Source organism: Cherax quadricarinatus, chromosome 28 (assembly GCF_038502225.1).
Source record: "Cherax quadricarinatus isolate ZL_2023a chromosome 28, ASM3850222v1, whole genome shotgun sequence".
Lineage (NCBI taxonomy): Eukaryota > Metazoa > Arthropoda > Malacostraca > Decapoda > Parastacidae > Cherax > Cherax quadricarinatus.
Window position 1 is genome coordinate 16,073,207 of NC_091319.1, and position 19,689 is coordinate 16,092,895.

At 38.6% G+C, this 19,689-nt stretch overlaps 1 protein-coding gene across 2 annotated transcripts in view; it reads right to left on the minus strand.

Moving 5' to 3' along the window:
• The window catches only part of LOC128693339 (glutamic acid-rich protein), a 60,240-nt gene extending 41,244 nt beyond the window's left edge, over positions 1 to 18,996 (minus strand). Inside the window, exons 1-2 of one of the 2 annotated variants that reach the window (XM_053783014.2) lie at positions 18,761 to 18,996; positions 1 to 754 (exon numbers count right to left, since the gene is read on the minus strand). The exon at positions 1 to 754 is cut by the window's left edge and continues 784 nt beyond it. In XM_053783014.2, coding sequence (XP_053638989.1) covers positions 1 to 754; positions 18,761 to 18,832 — 826 coding nt within the window. In that variant the 5' untranslated portion in view covers positions 18,833 to 18,996. The remainder of the gene's footprint in view (positions 755 to 18,760) is intronic. The other variant, XM_053783013.2, reaches the window with a different exon arrangement.
• Between the last annotated feature and the right edge of the window lie 693 nt (positions 18,997 to 19,689).

Genomic DNA, 19,689 nt, shown 5'->3' on the forward strand with positions numbered 1-19,689 from the left:
CTTCACTGTTTTCACCTGAAAGCATCTGATCATCTGGTTCTGTAAAATCAGATGGTTGCGAAGAAATTCCTGAATGAACTTTACACTCATTCATACTGCTGGATTTACCCTTTTTATTCCTTTTTTTCCGTTTTGTTGTACAACTTGCCTTATTGTCAACACTATGTTCACCTACAGTACGTGCACCAGTTAATAATTTACTATTAAATACATAACTCACATTTACATCTGCCTTGCTGTCATATTCAACAGACTTATTAACAGTGCTACTTATATTTGATAGCATGTTGTCTTGTGTATTCTTTTCTTTCTTTTGTTTAGCATTTAACTCACTGTATTTATTTTTATTTTTATTTTTCCTTTTCCTTTTCTTCTTTCGGCAAGTTTTGATTACTAATTGCTCAGCCAAGCCTACATTGTCATTTGTACTACCATTTCCAATTGCTGTTCCAGTATCTTCACTGTTTATATTCTTTGAGATGCCATAAATTTGGTCTCCAGTGCCTTTAATTTTAGGTACTTTCTTTTTCTTCTTTTTATCTGTTTTTAACTCTGAAGACTTGTTTGGGAACAACAGGGAACAGGTCTGACTGGCACCAAGAGCATCATTATGTTGTCTCAAACTATTTATAGATTTCTCTATTTGTCTTGGCTGTGGAATTTGCTGGGAAAATTTATTATCTTCTGTTCTTTTTCTTTTTTTTTTCTTCTTTAAGTTAGCTAATAAACATTTAGATGACTTGGAGCTTAATATCTGAAACAAAAAAAGAATACACAGTGTATAAAACACATTTAAATGAACAACTAAGTTCAACATAATGCATCATGTACTTTATTGCTATATCTTACTACTATCAGTAGGAAAGTCTGGCCTCAGGACAAGCAACAAGAAAAATCACACTTAAAACTGATAAGAAAAATTATTTCTCTATCTCTATTTCTCTATGCTCCTTCATGAAATTATCATGTGAGAGATTAGTGTTACAAATATACAGTGTGTGAGTATGGAGAAAAGAACATTCATCTCACAACTGAAAGTACCCGAGTTAAATTCCAGGCAGAGCAAGATGTGGAAAAGTTTCTGAACACCTGCTACCTCTTCTATTTAGCAGTAAATAGATGCCTACATTTGTGTTGACTGTTGTGGGTCACATCCTGGGACAGGACCTCAGAAATACCTTGATGGAAATAAGCAACTGATTTTTACTTGAATTACTCTGGGCTATTAACCCCTCAGTGTCTACCATTCTGAATACAATCTTCTTACAGTCTTTGTCATCATATTCAGTAACCCAATTATTTTATAGAAAACAGTTTATTGCGAAAAACAAACACCAACAACACTGTCAGCAATTTTGCAAGAACTAAGTTTGTAAAGTACATGAGCAAAGTCAGAGAATGACAACCACCTGTAGAACATGCCAAAAAGCCTACAATTATCATCACCAATGAAGTAATAACCTATTTCTTGCATATCTCTAAAAAGTTAGAGTTTTTGGCTACACTAAGATAATAATAAATAATAATATCTTTATTTCTACAAGTACATGTACATGTATAAGGTATACAGGCCTAGCTGACATCAATGACATACAGTGGACCCTCAACCAGCGATATTAATCCGTTCCTGAGAGCTCATCGTTAATCAAAATAATCGTTAGTCAAGTTAATTTTCCCCATAAGAAATAATGGAAATCAAATTAATCCGTGCAAGACACCCCAAAGTATTGAAAAAAAAAAAATTTTACCACATGAAATATTAATTTTAATACACACAAACTGAAGAAGACATGCACAGTTACATGACACTTACCTTTATTGAAGATCTGGTGATGATTGATGGGATGAGAGGAGGGGAGACCGTTGATCTTGTTAGTGTTTAGAAGGGGAATCCCCTTCCATTAGCACTTGAGGCAGCAAGTCTTTTTCTGGGGTTACTTCCCTTGTTCTTTTAATGCCACTAGGACCAGCTTCAGAGTCACTGGACTTCTGTCGCACAACATATCTGTCCATAGAGGCCTGTACCTCTTGTTCCTTTATCCTAAAGTGTTTCACAACATTGTCAGTGTAATAGTCACCAGCACGGCTTGCAATAGCTGTGTGAGGGTGATTTTCATCAAAAAAGGTTTGCACTTTAAGCCACATTGCACACATTTCCTTAATCTTTGAAGTAGGCAACTTCTTCAATTTCTCTCTCCCCTCCTCCGAAGCAGTTTCCTCAGGTGTGGCCTCTTATTGTTGAAGATGATCTAGCAGCTCATCAGTGGTTTGTTCTTCATTGTCCTCCTCCACCAACTCTTCCACATCCTCCCCACTAACCTCACCAATATGAGCACTAGTTCCAGGCATTTTTTCCTGTTCACCTGGGTGTTAGTCAACTGTTGTGGGTCGCATCCTGGGGGACAAGATTAAGGACCCCCAATGGAAATAAGTTAGACAGTCATCGATGATGCACTGACTTTCTTGGGTTATCCTGGGTGGCTAACCCTCCGGGGTTAATCGTTTCTCGGTAATTGTTTCACGTTAAGCCACACCAACAACACTCTCTCCACATCTTTGAGTAATACATGTAGCTGATGGTGGTGCAGCAACAACAACAGCTGACTGTGGTGCAGCAGCAGCTGCACCTTTGGCAAGAACAGCTTCCTTGATTGCTGTTTTCTTACCCACAATAGTAGCGATGGTTGATTGGGGTTTATTATACAACCTGACCAGCTCAGAGACATGCACTCCACTTTCATACTTAGCAATGATCTCTTTCTTCATCTCCATAGTAATTCTCACCCTTTTTGCTGTAGGGTTGGCACTAGAAGCTTTCTTGGGGCCCATGGTGACTTATTTTGCAGGTGCAATCACTACAAAGGCTGTGATAATATGAAATGTTCCAGTTGTTGTATGTTTGGAAGCGACCGCGGTGGCTGGCTGGCTTGTAAACACTGACACCCAAGGGACAAGCGAGGCGCGCTCAGGCCAAAGTGGACGCGTATGGTACGGAACGAATAGCGCTGGTCGGGTTTTTAAGCGCTAGTTGAGGCAAAAATTTTGCGTTTAAATGTATCGCTAGTCAGATTTATCGTTAATCGATGCCATCGCTAGTTAAGGGTCCATTGTACTACTATACAGAAAGCCCCTTGTTATGCGGAGCAATTCGGGCAGGTTAAGTAAATTTTTGTCCCAGGATGTGACCCACACCAGTCAACTAACACCCATTTTACTGATGGGTGAACATGGACAACCCTTGCTGGGAATCGAACCCGGACCCTCAGCATGTGAAGTGAGAGCTTTGCCAACCAGGCCATGAGCCTATAGCATGTAGTAGTGTGTGTCCTTGTCTGTATCCACACTCTACATTTCATGTGATTGAGATTAAGTATCAGTATCAGTGGGTATCAGCTAATTTTGATAGTATCAATATTAGCCTGGTAAAAATTTTATTGTCCCATCCCTAATTGAGATCTCCATATAGTATACAGCAGAACCTTGGTACTTGAACAGCTCCTTACTTAAATAATTCGGTATTCGAACACTGTTCGATAAAAAATTCGCTCAGTAGTTGACCATTTGTTCAACACTTGACCAAACAAACACAACCTGTCAGAACTTCACTATAAATTATTTTGTGTTTCTTCATATTTTTTTTTTATATTATTTGCATAAATAAGTCACTACGGGCCTACAAAGATTAGTGATAACAGCCAACCAAAAAGAAGAGTGGTTGGGAAAAATTCGTTTGATACTTAAACAGATCAGCACTCAAACGGCCTTCTGGAACAAATTAAGTTTGAGTACCAAGGTTCCCCTGTAATAAACTGCCAATGTTAATTATTGTCTAGCAGTGACATTTTTTAATCTGCTATTCTTGTTACCTTTTTCCATACTCATTACTTCTGTATACAGTAGACCATTGTATTACATGGTTTTATTTGGCACATTTTGGTTACTGCACTAATGAAAAACTGCGGCACAATTTTATACAATTCGTAATATTAACTTAACATGGTTCGGGTTGTTGGAGGGGAAAAAATTTGGAGCATTGCCCACAGGATACACTCTGCCTGGCTGTGGGGTAGACCACTGAGTCAACAGGGAAGGCCTACCTCCATCCCCTGCCACTCCTATCACCCCTGTCCCAGCCTTCGGTTCATGTGTGTGTAGGACCATTCTCTGCTAGGAGCTAGCTGTGTTTGTTAGGTTTGTGGATTTAGTTTAGATCTTTTAATTGCCATATCTTGTATCTACCAAGCAATCATGGCACCCAGTAGGCATACAAGTGTTGCTGAAAGTAGCAAAAAAAGGTTTAAGCGTTTAAGTCTAGGAGTTACGAAGAAAATCGAGATATTAGACAAGCTTAAGAGTGGCTCACGTGTGGTGGATATAGTGAGGGCCTATGGCCTTAATGAAGCATCAATTCATACACTTATAAAGAATGAGGTGAATATACTGACTCACTTAACTGACTTATTTGACTGATTTACTGACTTGACTGATTACTCACTTGACTGATTTACTGACTGCCTTGACTGATTTACTGATATGACTTACTTGCTGTCTGATGTGACTTACTGACTTTACTGACTTACTGACTGAATTACTGACTGACTTGACTTACTGACTGACCTTTAAGTTAGACTTTTTCAGTGAGGAGGACCCTGATGAATCTAGAAGCAGTGCTCTGAAATGGTGTCTAGAGCAGCTGATACTTTATTGTCAGCTGTATAATGTACTGCAGGGTAAAATAGCCCAGAAATCCATTACAGAATTTATGCACACTCGAGTACAACCATCGACTTCAGTACCAGAACCTCTACCATCCACCTCAGCCCTGTAGGGCCACAGCATAACTCTCCACTCTCTTCACAATCATCGACAAACACCAGCACCCGCAATTTAAGGTAAGAAATACTATTATTTCTGTTGCATTTGTAGTCCTAAGCAGTAAAAACATAATATATCATAACAATGAACTACAATTGCATATTCAATTTTAATTTTGTAGGATCTGTTGGTCTAAAAAAAAGTTATTTGGCTTTTTTGGGGGGCTCCCAGGAACATAACCCTATTTTTCCCATAAGTTCTTCGGTTTATCTAACACGGTTTTACTTGACATGGCATTTTCAGAACGTAACTACCGTGTAATATAATGGTCTACTATAATTATATCCAAGGTATATAATTCCCAGTAATAAGTAAGTACCTGGGTGCTAGTAACAGTTAATAACATCAGTAACAACATTTTTAAGGCAATGCAATACACAAAGGGCCTAAAGATCTGGAATTCACTATCTGAACTGGTTAAGGATCCACTGACTACATACAAATTTAGGGCTATGCTTAAAAAACATTTCATCTCTCAATACTAACCAAACCACCCAAGGCAACTTCTAATCAGTTTGAAGCAAGTCTCCCAAATATTATATGACCTCTAGTCTATTAAAATATCTGCCAATCAATAAAATATTACTGTTTGAGCCATTAATTGTAATACATAGTTTTTATTATTTGCAACTTCAAGATTATTATTCTTATAAACCTCCACGCTGACTATCTTGCATTAGTATTAAGATAAAATGAAGATTTATTAAAAAGTTAACTATTCTTATCTTGTCTAGACTTATGTAGTTATTATGCACTAAGATTAATTTGCCTGAAATGCCCTGGCATGACAGTGGCTTCCTTTGCACTTAACAAATCAAAACTGTAATTACACATTGTAACTTTTGCAAAGAAACAAAATCTTTAATCTCTTAATCTTTTTTTACTTATTATTTTTGTATAATTAGATCCAAGGTATATAATGCCAAGTAGTAAGTACCTGGGTGTTACTTGACTGGCGTGGGTCATATTCTGGGTGACAACATTAAAGGATCCCAGTGGAGATAAGACAGACAATCCTTGATGACACACTGACTTCCTTGGTTATCCTGAGTGCCTAACCCTCTGGGTTAAAAATATGAACAAATCTTATCTTAATAAGATACATGTGCAACAGCTGGCTATCCTTATCTGAGATCCCCTCAAGGAAGATTCCCTCATGCTGGTGATTATTATTATTATTATTATAATTAAGGGGAAGCGCTAAACCCGGAGGATTATACAGCGCCTGGGGGGGATGTGAAAGGCATTCAGGCTTAATTCGGGGAACTGGAGCACAGATCCAATTCCCTAAATCAAGAGCCCCTCACCAACATCAAGGAACCTTCCTTGAGGGGTCATGCTGGTGAGAAGTTCTTGATCTAAGAAAATGGGCCTGTGTTCCTATTTCTTGAATTGAGCTGGAATGAGTCCTATGAGTGTAGTGCTTCTTGAATGTTTCTCCCACCTGGGGTCTTTATCAATCTAATAGTGGTCACATAAATGTGGATAGGATTTGCTAGTGGAGATATAATCTGCTGGGTGTGACAGTGGTCAGGTTTGGCAACTGGCATTAAGAACATAAGATGGTTTAGAAAGACACGTAAGCAAACACTATAACATATTTATTAGAAAACGTTTCGGTCCTGGGACCTTGATCACTTCTAACATACAGAGGTAGAAAGACATTATATATATAGGCGGAGAGTGAGATGTGACGCACGTGACCTGAGGAATGTCATAAGAACATAAGAATGGAGGAACACTGTAGAAGGCCTACTGGCCCACGTGAGGCAGGTCCCTATCAAAACAACCTCTACCTATGATGAGGACGGGTAGACGATGAAATCATGTGACTCCTGTGTTGTTGGGTTGGTGCTGCTTAAGTATCATGTATGCCAAGGTTGTTTTGATAGGGACCTGCCTCGCGCGGGCCAGTAGGCCTTCTACAGTGTTCCTCCATTCTTATGTTCTTATGATATTCCTCAGGTCACGTGCGTCACATCTCACTCTCCGCCTATATATATAATGTCTTTCTACCTCTGTATGTTAGAAGTGATCAAGGTCCCAGGACCGAAACGTTTTCTAATAAATATGTTATAGTGTTTGCTTATGTGTCTTTCTAAACCAACTTGTCGGTATTTATTACCAAGGTTTATACCAAGAACATAAGAAAGGAGGAACACTGCAGGAAGCCTGTTGGCCCATACTAGGCAGGTCCTTTACAATTCATCCCACTAACAAAACATTTGCCCAACCCAATTTTCAATGCTACCCAAGAAATAAGCTCTGATGTGAAAGTCCCACTCAAATCCAACCCCTCCCACTCATGTACTTATCCAACCTAAATTTGAAACTACCCAAAGTCCCAGCCTCAATAACTCAACTAGGTAGACTGTTCCACTCATCAACTACCCTATTTCCAAACCAATACTTTCCTATGTCCTTTCTAAATCTAAACTTATCTAATTTAAATCCATTACTGCGGGTTCTCTCTTGGAGAGACATCCTCAAGACCTTATTAATATCCCCTTTATTAATACCTATCTTCCACTTATACATTTCGATCAGGTCTCCCCTCATTCTTTGTCTAACAAGTGAATGTAACTTAAGAGTCTTCAATCTTTCTTCATAAGGAAGATTTCTAATGCTATGTATTAATTTAGTCATCCTACGCTGAATGTTTTCTAACGAATTTATGTCCATTCTGTAATATGGAGACCAGAACTGAGCTGCATAATCTAGGTGAGGTCTTACTAATGATGTATAAAGCTGCAGTATGACCTCTGGACTTCTGTTGCTTACACTTCTTGATATAAATCCCAGTGGAATTATAAACACATATGCAGTATAGTGTGATCCTTTATTGACTATGTTTCGCCCACACAGTGGGCTTTTTCAAGTCACAAACAGATCTACCTGGGGTGGAAGGGATGCGAGTATTTATAGTCAGGTTCAGAATGCTGAGGTCAGGTGGAGAATGCTGCATCTGATGTGACCTCAGCATTCTGAACCTGACTATAAATACTCGCATCCCTTCCACCCCAGGTAGATCTGTTTGTGACTTGAAAAAGCACAGTGTGTGGGCGAAACGTAGTCAATAAAGGATCACATTATACTGCATTTGTGTTTATATTGCCATTGTGTCGGTATTTTATACCATTTATTTCCATAAATCCCAGTAATCTATTTGCCTTATTACGTATGCTTAGGCATTGCTGTCTTGGTTTAAGGTTGCTGCTCACCATAACCCCCAAGTCCTTTTCACAATCTGTATGGCTAAGTTCTACATCATTTAACTTATAAGTACTAGGGTTATGGGCACTCCCAAGCTTCAGAACCTTGCATTTATCTACATTGAACTGCATCTGCCACTTTTCTGACCAAGAATAGAGTTTGTTTAAATCCTCCTGAAGTTCCATAACATCTACGTTTGAATCAATTATCCTACCTATCTTTGTGTCATCGGCGAATTTGCTCATATCACTAGTAATTCCCTCATCAAGATCATTGATATATATTATAAACAACAACGGGCCCAAGACTGATCCCTGTGGAACGCCACTTGTTACAGATCCCCACTCGGATTTAACCCCATTTATGGACACTCACTGCTTCCTGTCAGTGAGCCATGACTCGATCCACGAGAGCACTTTTCCCCCAATGCCATGAGCTGCCACTTTCTTTAACAGTCTATGGTGCGGAACTCTATCAAAAGCCTTGCTAAAATCTAAGTAAATAATATCAAATTCTTTATCGTGGTCAACAGCCTCAAAAGTTTTACTGAAGAAAGTTAATAAATTAGTTAGACAAGACCGGCCTCTAGTGAATCCATGCTGAGTATCATTAATCAAGCTATGCTTATCGAGATGGCTTCTTATAAACTCAGCTATAATTGACTCTAGTAATTTGCCTACAATTGAGGTCAGGCTTATTGGGCGGTAATTTGACGGTAACGACTTGTCCCCTGTTTTAAAAATAGGAATTACATTAGCCATCTTCCACATATCAGACACTACACCTGTTTGAAGAGATAAATTAAAAATATTAGTTAATGGTTCACAGAGTTCCATTTTGCATTCCTTAACCCTTTGACTGTTTCCGACGTATAAATACGTCTTACGAGCCAATGTTTCTGACGTATTTATACGCATAAATTCTAGCAGCTTCAAATCAAGCAGGAGAAAGCTGCTAGGCCCACATGTGAGAGAATGGGTCTCCATGGTCAGTGTGCACCATATAAAAAAAATCGGGGAGCCAGTGGTGCATTGTGGGAATGCCATTTCAGTTGTCATTTTTCAGCATGTCTAGTGGTAAGAAATATGTGATTCCCCAGCAAATCTGGGACTCTTCTCTTCCCAAGTGATGCTCTAACACAGATGGAAGTGTCAGTGAAGATCAATTTCATGATTTGGAGGAGTTTGAGACCAAAAGCAATGGAGGAGGAGGAGGGGAGGAAGAGGAGGAGGAGGAGGAGGAGGAGGGAAGGAAGAGGAGGAGGAGGAGGAGGAGGAGGAGAAGAGGAGGAGGAGGAGGAAGAAGAAGATGTAATAATATTGTTCCCTTGAAGCAAGAAAAAAAAAAGTCCACCCCATGACAGTGACAAGATAAGGGGAGATAACATCTGATAAGAGCTGACTTTGATGAGCATAAAGGAGGGTAATATTACATGACCATCGCCTCCCTTTGTTTTTGCTGGTACACAAACATTTCTGTCTGTCTATTTGTCTGTCTGTCAAGCTCCCTGTCTGTCCATCTAGCTCTCTGTCTCAGAGAGAGCCACAAGACTGTGTCATCACGTTTACTCACATCTTCAAGCAGAGTATAGCACTTTGTCTGGATTTCTTGGGTTATCCTAGGTAATTTACACTATGTATACTTGTATTTATGTGTACCTGTGAGACAGAGATAGGCAGACAGAAAGAGAGACAGATTGAAAGATATAGAATGAGGGAGAAAGATAATTAGATAGAATGGAGGAGGGGAAGCAGCATCCGACCCCATTGTTTTGACAGGGGTAGGGGTAGTGACTAATGAGATAATATGTCACTTTGACAGCTGCCGACTTCTGACTCAAAACAATTATAAGCCACACACTCGCACACAAGGAGGAGGAGGAGAAGGAGGAGGAGAAGGAGGAGAAGGAGGAGAAGGAGGAGGAGGAGGAGAAGGAGGAGAAGGAGGAGGAGAAGAAGGAGGAGAAGAAGGAGGAGAAGAAGGAGAAGAAGGAGGAGAAGGAGGAGAAGAAGGAGGAGAAGGAGGAGGAGAAGGAGGAGGAGAAGAAGGAGAAGAAGAAGGAGGAGAAGGAGGAGAAGAAGGAGGAGAAGGAGGAGGAGAAGGAGGAGGAGAAGAAGGAGAAGAAGAAGAAGGAGAAGAAGAAGAAGGAGAAGAAGAAGGAGAAGAAGGAGAAGAAGAAGGAGAAGAAGAAGGAGAAGAAGGAGGAGAAGGAGGAGAAGAAGGAGGAGAAGGAGGAGGAGAAGGAGGAGGAGAAGAAGGAGAAGAAGAAGGAGAAGAAGGAGGAGAAGGAGGAGAAGGAGGAGAAGAAGGAGGAGAAGGAGGAGGAGAAGGAGGAGGAGAAGGAGGAGGAGAAGAAGGAGAAGAAGAAGAAGGAGAAGAAGAAGGAGAAGAAGAAGGAGAAGAAGAAGGAGAAGAAGAAGGAGAAGAAGAAGGAGAAGAAGAAGGAGAAGAAGAAGGAGAAGAAGAAGAAGAAGAAGAAGAAGAAGGAGAAGAAGAAGGAGAAGAAGAAGGAGAAGAAGAAGGAGAAGAAGAAGAAGAAGAAGAAGAAAAAGAAGAAGAAGAAGAAGAAGAAGAAGAAGAATTGTTTGTTTGTGTAAACAAGTTTTGTAAACAATATATTGATAATTATGTTTGTGTGCTTATTGTGTTGTATACAATGAGTGTATATATATACATTGCACCTTACTTTGGTCTCATAGGCCACATAAGTTATGTGAAAAAATAAAATAGTGAAAAAAACAACAAACCTTCAAATACAAGTAAACTAAAGTTTACCGGGTGAGCGGCAGTCGCCGCTGTTGCCATACGCGGCTCATTTTCTGCAAACTTCACAGCTCTATATCTCGGTAAGTACCAATGGCAAAAATTTTTTTTTTGGACTAAAACACTCAGAAAAATAATCTTAACATTTTCATAAGAAAAAATAATTTTTTTTTTTTTGAATATTTGGCGACATAGAATGACAGTTTCAGAGAGGGGCCTGAAACAGTCAAAGGGTTAAGAACCCTTGAAAAAACCTCATCAGGACCCGGCGACTTATTTTGCTTCAGTCTGTCTATCTGCTTCACAACCATTTCATTAGTGACTGTGATGTTACATAATTTATCTTCTTCTAGCCCACTATAAAAATTAATAACTGGAATATTGTTAGTGTCTTCCTGTGTAAAAACTGAGAGAAAGTAATTATTTAAAATCGAGCACATTTCATTCTCTTTGTCAGTAAGGTGCCCATAGTTATTTTTAAGGGGACCTATCTTATCTCTAACTTTTGTTCTATAGACCTGGAAAAAACTTTTTGGGTTAGTTTTAGAATCCCTAGCAACTTTAATTTCATAGTCCCTTTTAGCTTTTCTTATCCCCTTTTTAATGTCCCTCTTAATGTCAATATACTGATTCATAAGATGACCCTCACCTCTTTTGATACGCCTATAAATTCCTTTCTTATGCCCTAGTAGATATTTGAGCCTATTATTCATCCATTTTGGGTCATTTCTATTTGATCTAATTTCTTTATATGGGATAAACGTTCTTTGAGCAGCATGTATAGTGTTCAGAAAACTGTCATATTGATAGCTCTCTTCGTTACCCCAGTCAACAGATGATAAGTGTTCTCTAAGCCCATCGTAATCTGCTAAGCGAAAATCTGGGACTGTTACTGAGTTATCGCTACTATTGTACTTCCATTCAATGCTAAATGTAATTGATTTGTGGTCGCTAGCACCCAGTTCCTCTGAAATTTCTAAATTATTAACAAGGGATTCATTGTTTGCCATAACTAAGTCAAGCAGGTTATTTCCCCTTGTAGGTTCTGTCACAAACTGCTTCAAAAAACAATCCTGAAATACTTCTAAGAAGTCGTATGATTCTAAATTCCCAGTCAAGAAATTCCAATCAATATGACTAAAGTTAAAGTCTCCTAGAATTACTACATTATTGTGCCTTGTGGCCTTAACAATTTCCTCCCATAGTAGTCTCCCTTGGTCCCTATCTAAGTTTGGGGGACGGTATATCACTCCTAAAATCAGTTTTTCATGCCCCTCTGAAAATTCTATCCAAACAGACTCTGTATGTGTTACTTCAGACTTAATACCCATTTTTATGCAACAGTTCAAGCGATCTCGGACATACAATGCCACCCCACCCCCCTTCCCGATACTTCTGTCTACTTGGAACAATTTAAAACCCTGAATATGACATTCCGCAGGCATGTCCCGACTTTTTGAATTAAACCATGACTCAGTTAAGGCAAATACATCAATGTTACCTGCACTAGCAACTAATCTCAACTCGTCCATCTTATTCCTAGCACTACGGCAATTAGCATAATAAACATTGAAAGACTCCTTTCTCTTTACCCTTCCTGCTCATTTAATGAAACAGCCATAGATAAGATAAGATAAGATTTCGTTCGGATTTTTAACCCCGAAGGGTTAGCCACCCAGGATAACCCAAGAAAGTCAGTGTGCCATCGAGGACTATCTAACTTATTTCTATTAGGGTCCTCAATTTTGTCCCCCAGGATGCAACCCACACCAGTTGACTAACACCCAGGTACCTATTTGCTGCTAGGTGAACAGGACAACAGGTGTAAGGAAACCCATCGAAATGTTTCCACCCGCCGGGAATCAAACCCGGGCCCTCCATGTGTGAAGCGAGAGTTTTAGCCACCAGGCCACCGGGCCTGGTTAGTATAATACAAAATGTACCTTTGATCTAATTACACATGTCAGAGACATCAAAATCATGGAAACTTGGTGCTGATAATCTTGACTTTCTACTTATTGCACACAAATTGAGCTTGTCACAGCGGCAGCGGCGGCAGCAGCGGCATCCTACCAGCTCTTCTTCCTCAAAAAACATCGCTCATCAAAACTTGTGATGGCCTAAGTGAAAGTTCAACTACATGAACCCACGTAGACCACAAAATGACCCAAGAATACTAAGAATGTAACCCAAATCTTGACAAAAATAGAAGATCTAAGGAAGACAGCCCTGCTAACCCAAACACTGCCTCCGCTGCCAGACAACCACTTAACCCAAGCTCCGAGAAAACAAGCCTTCTCCATTGCTACACAGTATCTACTTCAGTGATACTATGAAAGGATATCGCAGAAGAAACAACATCAGTAATAAAAGAATAACAGCAAGGACCCTAGAACTCAACTTGTCTACCCAGCAGGACGCCGGTGTATCATCAACCCCCCTCACCGCTGCCACCCAGGGAACAACAACAACAACAAACATGGCTGACTCCCCCTCCAACTCCACTCCCTTCAAAGGATTCACCCATGATTACTCAGGTATGATTATTCCTGACAATATCAAGGACAATATCGTTGCTCTAGAAAACGAAATCAAAGATATCAAAGCAACACTCGAGCGACGAGAATCCAAGATAACCAACCTCGAGAACAAGATCCAAAACCTTGAAGAGAAGATTACATCGGGAAGTGTTAACACAGAAAATACTCTGAAAGCAGCTATAGCCAGTCACACCGAACAAATAACTACAATAAATATGAAGGTTGAAGAAGCAATCAAGGACTGGAACCAGAACATGCACACTCGACTAAATGAATACCTTGATTTCCAAGACGACAAAACCGAACAAGATAAGTTGTCTGATGCAGTTATAATAAACAGTCCACACATTCCAAGTGACATAACACAAGCACAGTGCAAAGAAACTGCTGTCAGGATAATACAGGACCACGTACAAGTCATCGTGCAAAACAATGAAATCAAAGAAACACGTTTGTTAGGAAAACCAGGAAGTAAACACAGTATAATGATCAGACTTCATTCATACGATAAAAGAAAGGACCTAATTAAATCAGCAATTACAATGAAAAATGGAGTGTACATAAATGAGTGTCTAACAAGAAAACGTCAAAACCTTCTGTTCAGGCTGAGAAAACTTAAACAGGAAAACAAAATACATCAGTGTTTCACGCGAGATGGGAAAATACTAGTAAGGAAAACATCAACAGGACAACAATATACCATCTCAAACGAACACGATTTCTCTACCTTCCTTAGAAAAGCTGTCATTTCTGTAACAGATTAGATAAGTGCCCTTAATACATATATACGTGTGGTGCATATAGTGTACGTTACTATTATATTGTGCATTATTATTTTTATTATTTTTTTCATCACAAGCTAATGCTAACTACCTCCAATACTTTTTTACTTCTTTCTTACTGCTATTAATTGCTCATAATTTTATGTTACAAGTCAAATCTTACTCCAAATTAATATTATTCATTGTTCTTACCTGTCCATTTAATTTTGTTTACCACTACTTGTTTTTTAGTCACTTTTTATTGTGTGTGCAATTAGTGTATATTCCAATTACTTTTTTGCAAGTACCAAAACTATCTTTTGCTAGCTAGTACCAACTACCTCATTTTTTTTTTACTTTTTATTGTGCAATAAACTGCTCAACTTATTTAATATTACAAATCAGATCTTACTCCTAAACCAATAATATTTCATAGTGACTATCTGTCCATTTAACTTGTTTACCATTACTTAATTGTAGTCCCTTATATATATATTTTTTTTTTCCTTTATTTTAGCTTTATATAACTACCTTAGCTCATATATTCATAATTGTTAAAATAATCAAGGTGCTATTCTCAGGTGCTAAAGTTAATAAGTTCACTATTTTGCCATTATACTCCAAAGCTCATTTATTTGATTACCACTTTATTGTTCACCACAACTTATATTAGTCCCTTTTATATTATAATTTTATATTATAATTCTAACTTTAAAGTACTACCTACTATCATATTCCCTAGCTCCATTATTTGATCATCACTTTATTTGTTCACCACAAATTATTTTAGTCCCTTTTATATTGTCTCCTTTATTTTAGCTTTAAAAAACTACCTTAGCTCATTATTTTTTACATTTGTTAAATAATTCAGGTGCTATTTTTTTTAGCTTTAGAATATTTACTTTATTTTTTACTTAATTCTAACTATAGATTCACTACAAATCTTATGATTACAAGCAATGATCTTGATACCAACCTCTTATTTAATGACTTAAATGATTCAAACAGTTACTGTAATTACTACACAGCAGAACAATCAAAGGCACTTCTCAGAGCCAACAACAACATAACTATCTTTAACTACAATATCAGATCTTTAAGCAAGCATTATGATGACCTCCTAGCATTACTAAATTCCTTGCATGCCAATATGTCCATCATTACACTAACTGAAACTTGGCTAAAGCCTGATACTACAGATGTCTATGCCATTCCTGGTTACACAGCCATACACAACTGTAGGCCAGACCAACAAGGGGGTGGCACAGCTATATTCTACTCAGACCAACTAGAATGTATCACTAATACTTGCACAAGGGATGAACATGGGGAATATATAATAGCTAAATTCAAATCCAAATACCTACAAAAACCTCTCACAGTGATAAACATCTACAGAGTTCCACAATCAAACATTAGCCAATTTAGTCAAAACCTAGGAAGTATGATAACTGATGCACGCATGAACAAAGATCACTTACTACTCTCAGGTGACTTCAGTATAAATCTCCTGCAAGACCAGGACCCACACGTTACTGAATTCACAAACACAATGAGTAACTGCATGTTGCTACCAACAGTAACAAAACCTACAAGAGTTACAGAGACTAGTGTTTCCCTACTTGACCACATCTGCACCAACACCATATCCCCTTTAAAATCAGGCATAATTACAGATAATACCACAGACCACTACCCTACTTTCCTCATAACAACTCTTGGTAAAATACCCCAAGACACTACTAAAGTCACCTTCAGACTTCACAATGAGGCAGCCATTAATAACTTCACAACAGCAGTAACAAACATTGACTGGCACACTGAGCTAGAAATCTATACAGATATTGACGAATGTTTTAATAATTTTCTAAAAAAGACCCAATACCTTTATAACAAGCACTGCCCTAAAAAAACTAAACAGATGACAGCTAAGAGACTGAACAGTCCCTGACTAACACCCAGCATTCTCAAATCCATAAATACAAAACACCGATATGAAAAACAGTACAGAATGGGTCACATAACCAGAGACCAAACAAAACGTTACTCGTCAATCCTAACCAGCCTGATAAGAAGGGCAAAAAAATTGTATTATGAGAACAGATTATCCAACTTACGAGGTGATATAAAAAAGACCTGGAAGACCCTATCAGAAATTCTGGGAACAAAAAAGATATCACGACATAGCGAAATAAAATTAGCAAAATCAGATGAACCCCAACTCCCACCAACAGAAACAGCAAACAGACTCAATGATTTCTTCTCCAATAAAATCCCAAGCTCAGATACCCCACCAAATGACTACCTCACTGGCAACTACCCGAACACACTGTTCCTAGCTCCAACTAACCCATACGAAGTCTCCCTTATTATCAACGCACTGAAAAACAAGGCAGGAGATTTAAATACCTTACCACCCTTTATATACAAAAAAGTGTCACAAGTACTATCACCAATCATTGCAACACTCTTTAACAAATCCATTGAATCCTCCACCTTCCCTACAGTTCTCAAAATAGCAAGGGTCACCCCGATCCATAAAGGAGGAGACCAAACAGAGTTGAATAACTATAGGCCAATATCCAATTTACACCCTCTCTCAAAAATCTTCGAAAAATTAATTCATAAATGAATCTACTCCTACCTCATCTCCCAAAACATTCTCAACCCCTGCCAATTTGGATTCAGGCCTAATAAAAATACTAATGATGCTATTATACACATGCTAGAACATATATACACTGCAATAGAGAAAAAAGAAGTCCCACTGGGGATCTTCATTGACTTACGTAAAGCTTTTGATACAGTTGACCATGACTTGCTCCATGTAAAATTGTCACACTATGGTATTAGAGGGCACTCCCTCAACTACCTCAAGTCTTACCTCAGCAACAGAAGCCAATATGTGCACGCAAATGGGGCAAGCTCTTCCGCACAACCAATTACAGCTGGTGTCCCACAGGGAAGTGTCCTTGCCCTCTTCTCTTTCTCCTATACATAAATGACCTACCAAATGCTTCGCAATTACTCAAACCCACACTTTTTGCAGATGACACTACATACGTCTTCTCTCACACGAGCCCAGTCACGCTAGCCAATACTGTAAACACCGAATTACAGAAAATATCTACCTGGATGAGGACTAACAAACTTACACTAAACATTGACAAAACCTACTTCATTCAGTTTGGTAACAGAGCTACAGATGTACCTCTTAACATAACGATAAACGGATCACCTATCACAAAGCTAACAGAGGGAAAATTCTTAGGAATCCACCTCAATAATAGACTCAAATTTCATACACATATACAACAAATTTCTAAGAAAATTTCCAAGACTGTAGGCATACTATCGAAGATACGGTACTATGTTCCACAGTCAGCCCTCCTGGCCCTTTATCACTCTCTTATTTACCCCTATCTCACCTATGGAATTTGTGCATGGGGCTCAACAACAATTAACCATCTCAGACCACTAATTACCCAACAAAAGGCTGCAGTTAGAATGATAACAAATTCTCACTACAGGCAGCACACTCCACCAATATTCAAAACACTCAACCTACTCACCATACAAAACATCCATACTTATTATTGCACCTATTACATACATAGAACACTAAACTCTGATATTAACCCTCCCCTCAAACATCTCCTTGCCAACCTCAACAGAACACATGACCATAACACAAGGCACAGATCACTCTTTGATGTTCCTCGTGTCCATCTCACACTATGCAAAAACTCAATGCACATAAAAGGCCCTAAAATCTGGAACTCATTACCTGTAAATATAAAAGAAACACTACCTGTTTATAAATTCAAGTCTCTTCTCAAAGTTCACTTACTCACTCAAAACCAAATAAATACTGAATAACTGAACCTTAAAATTATATCACATAAATGTTAAACCTAGGACCCAATCTAACTTTGTTATTTTTTTAAATACACTACCTAACAGAATACTCCATTCTACTGAATGAACAGCAACGCATGCAACCATATTACCTGTCTTTGTAATACTCATTTGTGCTTTATAGTTATCTGTTTACAATAATGTCTTATCACTGATTTCATCATTGCTTAGTTAATCTTAAGTTAATTTTAAGCCAGCCCGTAATGCTATGCATATAAGTGGCTTTGGCATGCTGCTCTTACCTGTATTTTTTTGTACCTCTGTATGTATGCTAAAATTTCTAAATAAAAAAACTATTTTAACCATCAGAATTTTCTACATGAGTGACAACCACCACCTAAATAATTTGATCTAACCTACCAGATTAAGAAATCATGAGTGGAAAAACAAAAGATATTACTACAACTCAGTTCATTTCAAAGTTATAAACAGAACTGACAATGAACTTTACACAAGCCAGAGGAGCACTGCAGGGATCCTCATGGTCATCTGCATCTGTGCGTATATATCTAATTATTTAGCTCTTTAGAATGCATATATGTATGCAAGCATGCATGTACATCACGTCATATCTGTCTGTCTTTCTGTCTGTCTGTTTGCCTCTCTCTCTCTCTCTGTATACCTATCATTTTTATCTTGTAGGTTTAGCGCTTCTTTTTTATTATATGATTATATGTTTATTTTACATACCGATGGGTCTTCCAAATCTTCGTGATAAGAGAATGAGTCACCGCCTCCCCAATCAGGGATAATGAAGCTCATCTTGTTTGTGGGAGTTTAGAGCCCTTTGTCTCCGAATATTTCTTTATAACGCGTGCACCGTGCTTGAAAAATCATTAACCCTCGAGGAGCCCAGGCCCATGCTGTTGTTGGGGTTGGTAAGAGCCACCCAAGTGTGCGCCTTATCGAGACCTATCTCCCGGGAGTCCGGGAAAATATTGTTGTCCAAATATGGGCGGGAATTAGAGAGGAAACAAAGTTTCCTCTGTAGAGAGAAACGGGAACATGACATTCCCAAGTTTAATCAGGTGGCCCGCAAGCCTTAACACTAACAGAGAGAGGTGGAAACATTCAACGCGTTTCCTTACACCGGTTGTCTATGTTCACCCATCGGTAAAATGGGTACCTGGGTGTTAGTCGACTGGTGTGGGTCGCATCCTGGGACAAAACTGACCTAATTTGCCCGAAATGCTCTGCATAACAAGCGGCTTTCTATATATCAGTATGTCATTGATGTCACTTAGGCCTGTATACCTTGTATACGTACTTGTAGAAATAAAGATATTACTATGAAAACCTTAACTCCATATGTAATGCATACATAGGTCAATGTGAGACAATACAGCCATTATTATCTCAAACACTACCAAACAGGTGCATACACTGTACTAAAGTACGCATGAAAAATAGAAGAGGCACCTTATGTAAAATGTGTAAGGGGTGGGTGCATGATGGATGTATGTACAATTATAGCAACGGTGCCAGAATTCATTTTGTGTGTAACAAATGCACTTTGGCACAGTTACCCTTTAGCAGTGATGACATTGATTTACCTAATTTTAATACAAATGACCCATTGCCATATATTGATAATTATGATTGTTTTATGAAAACAGGCC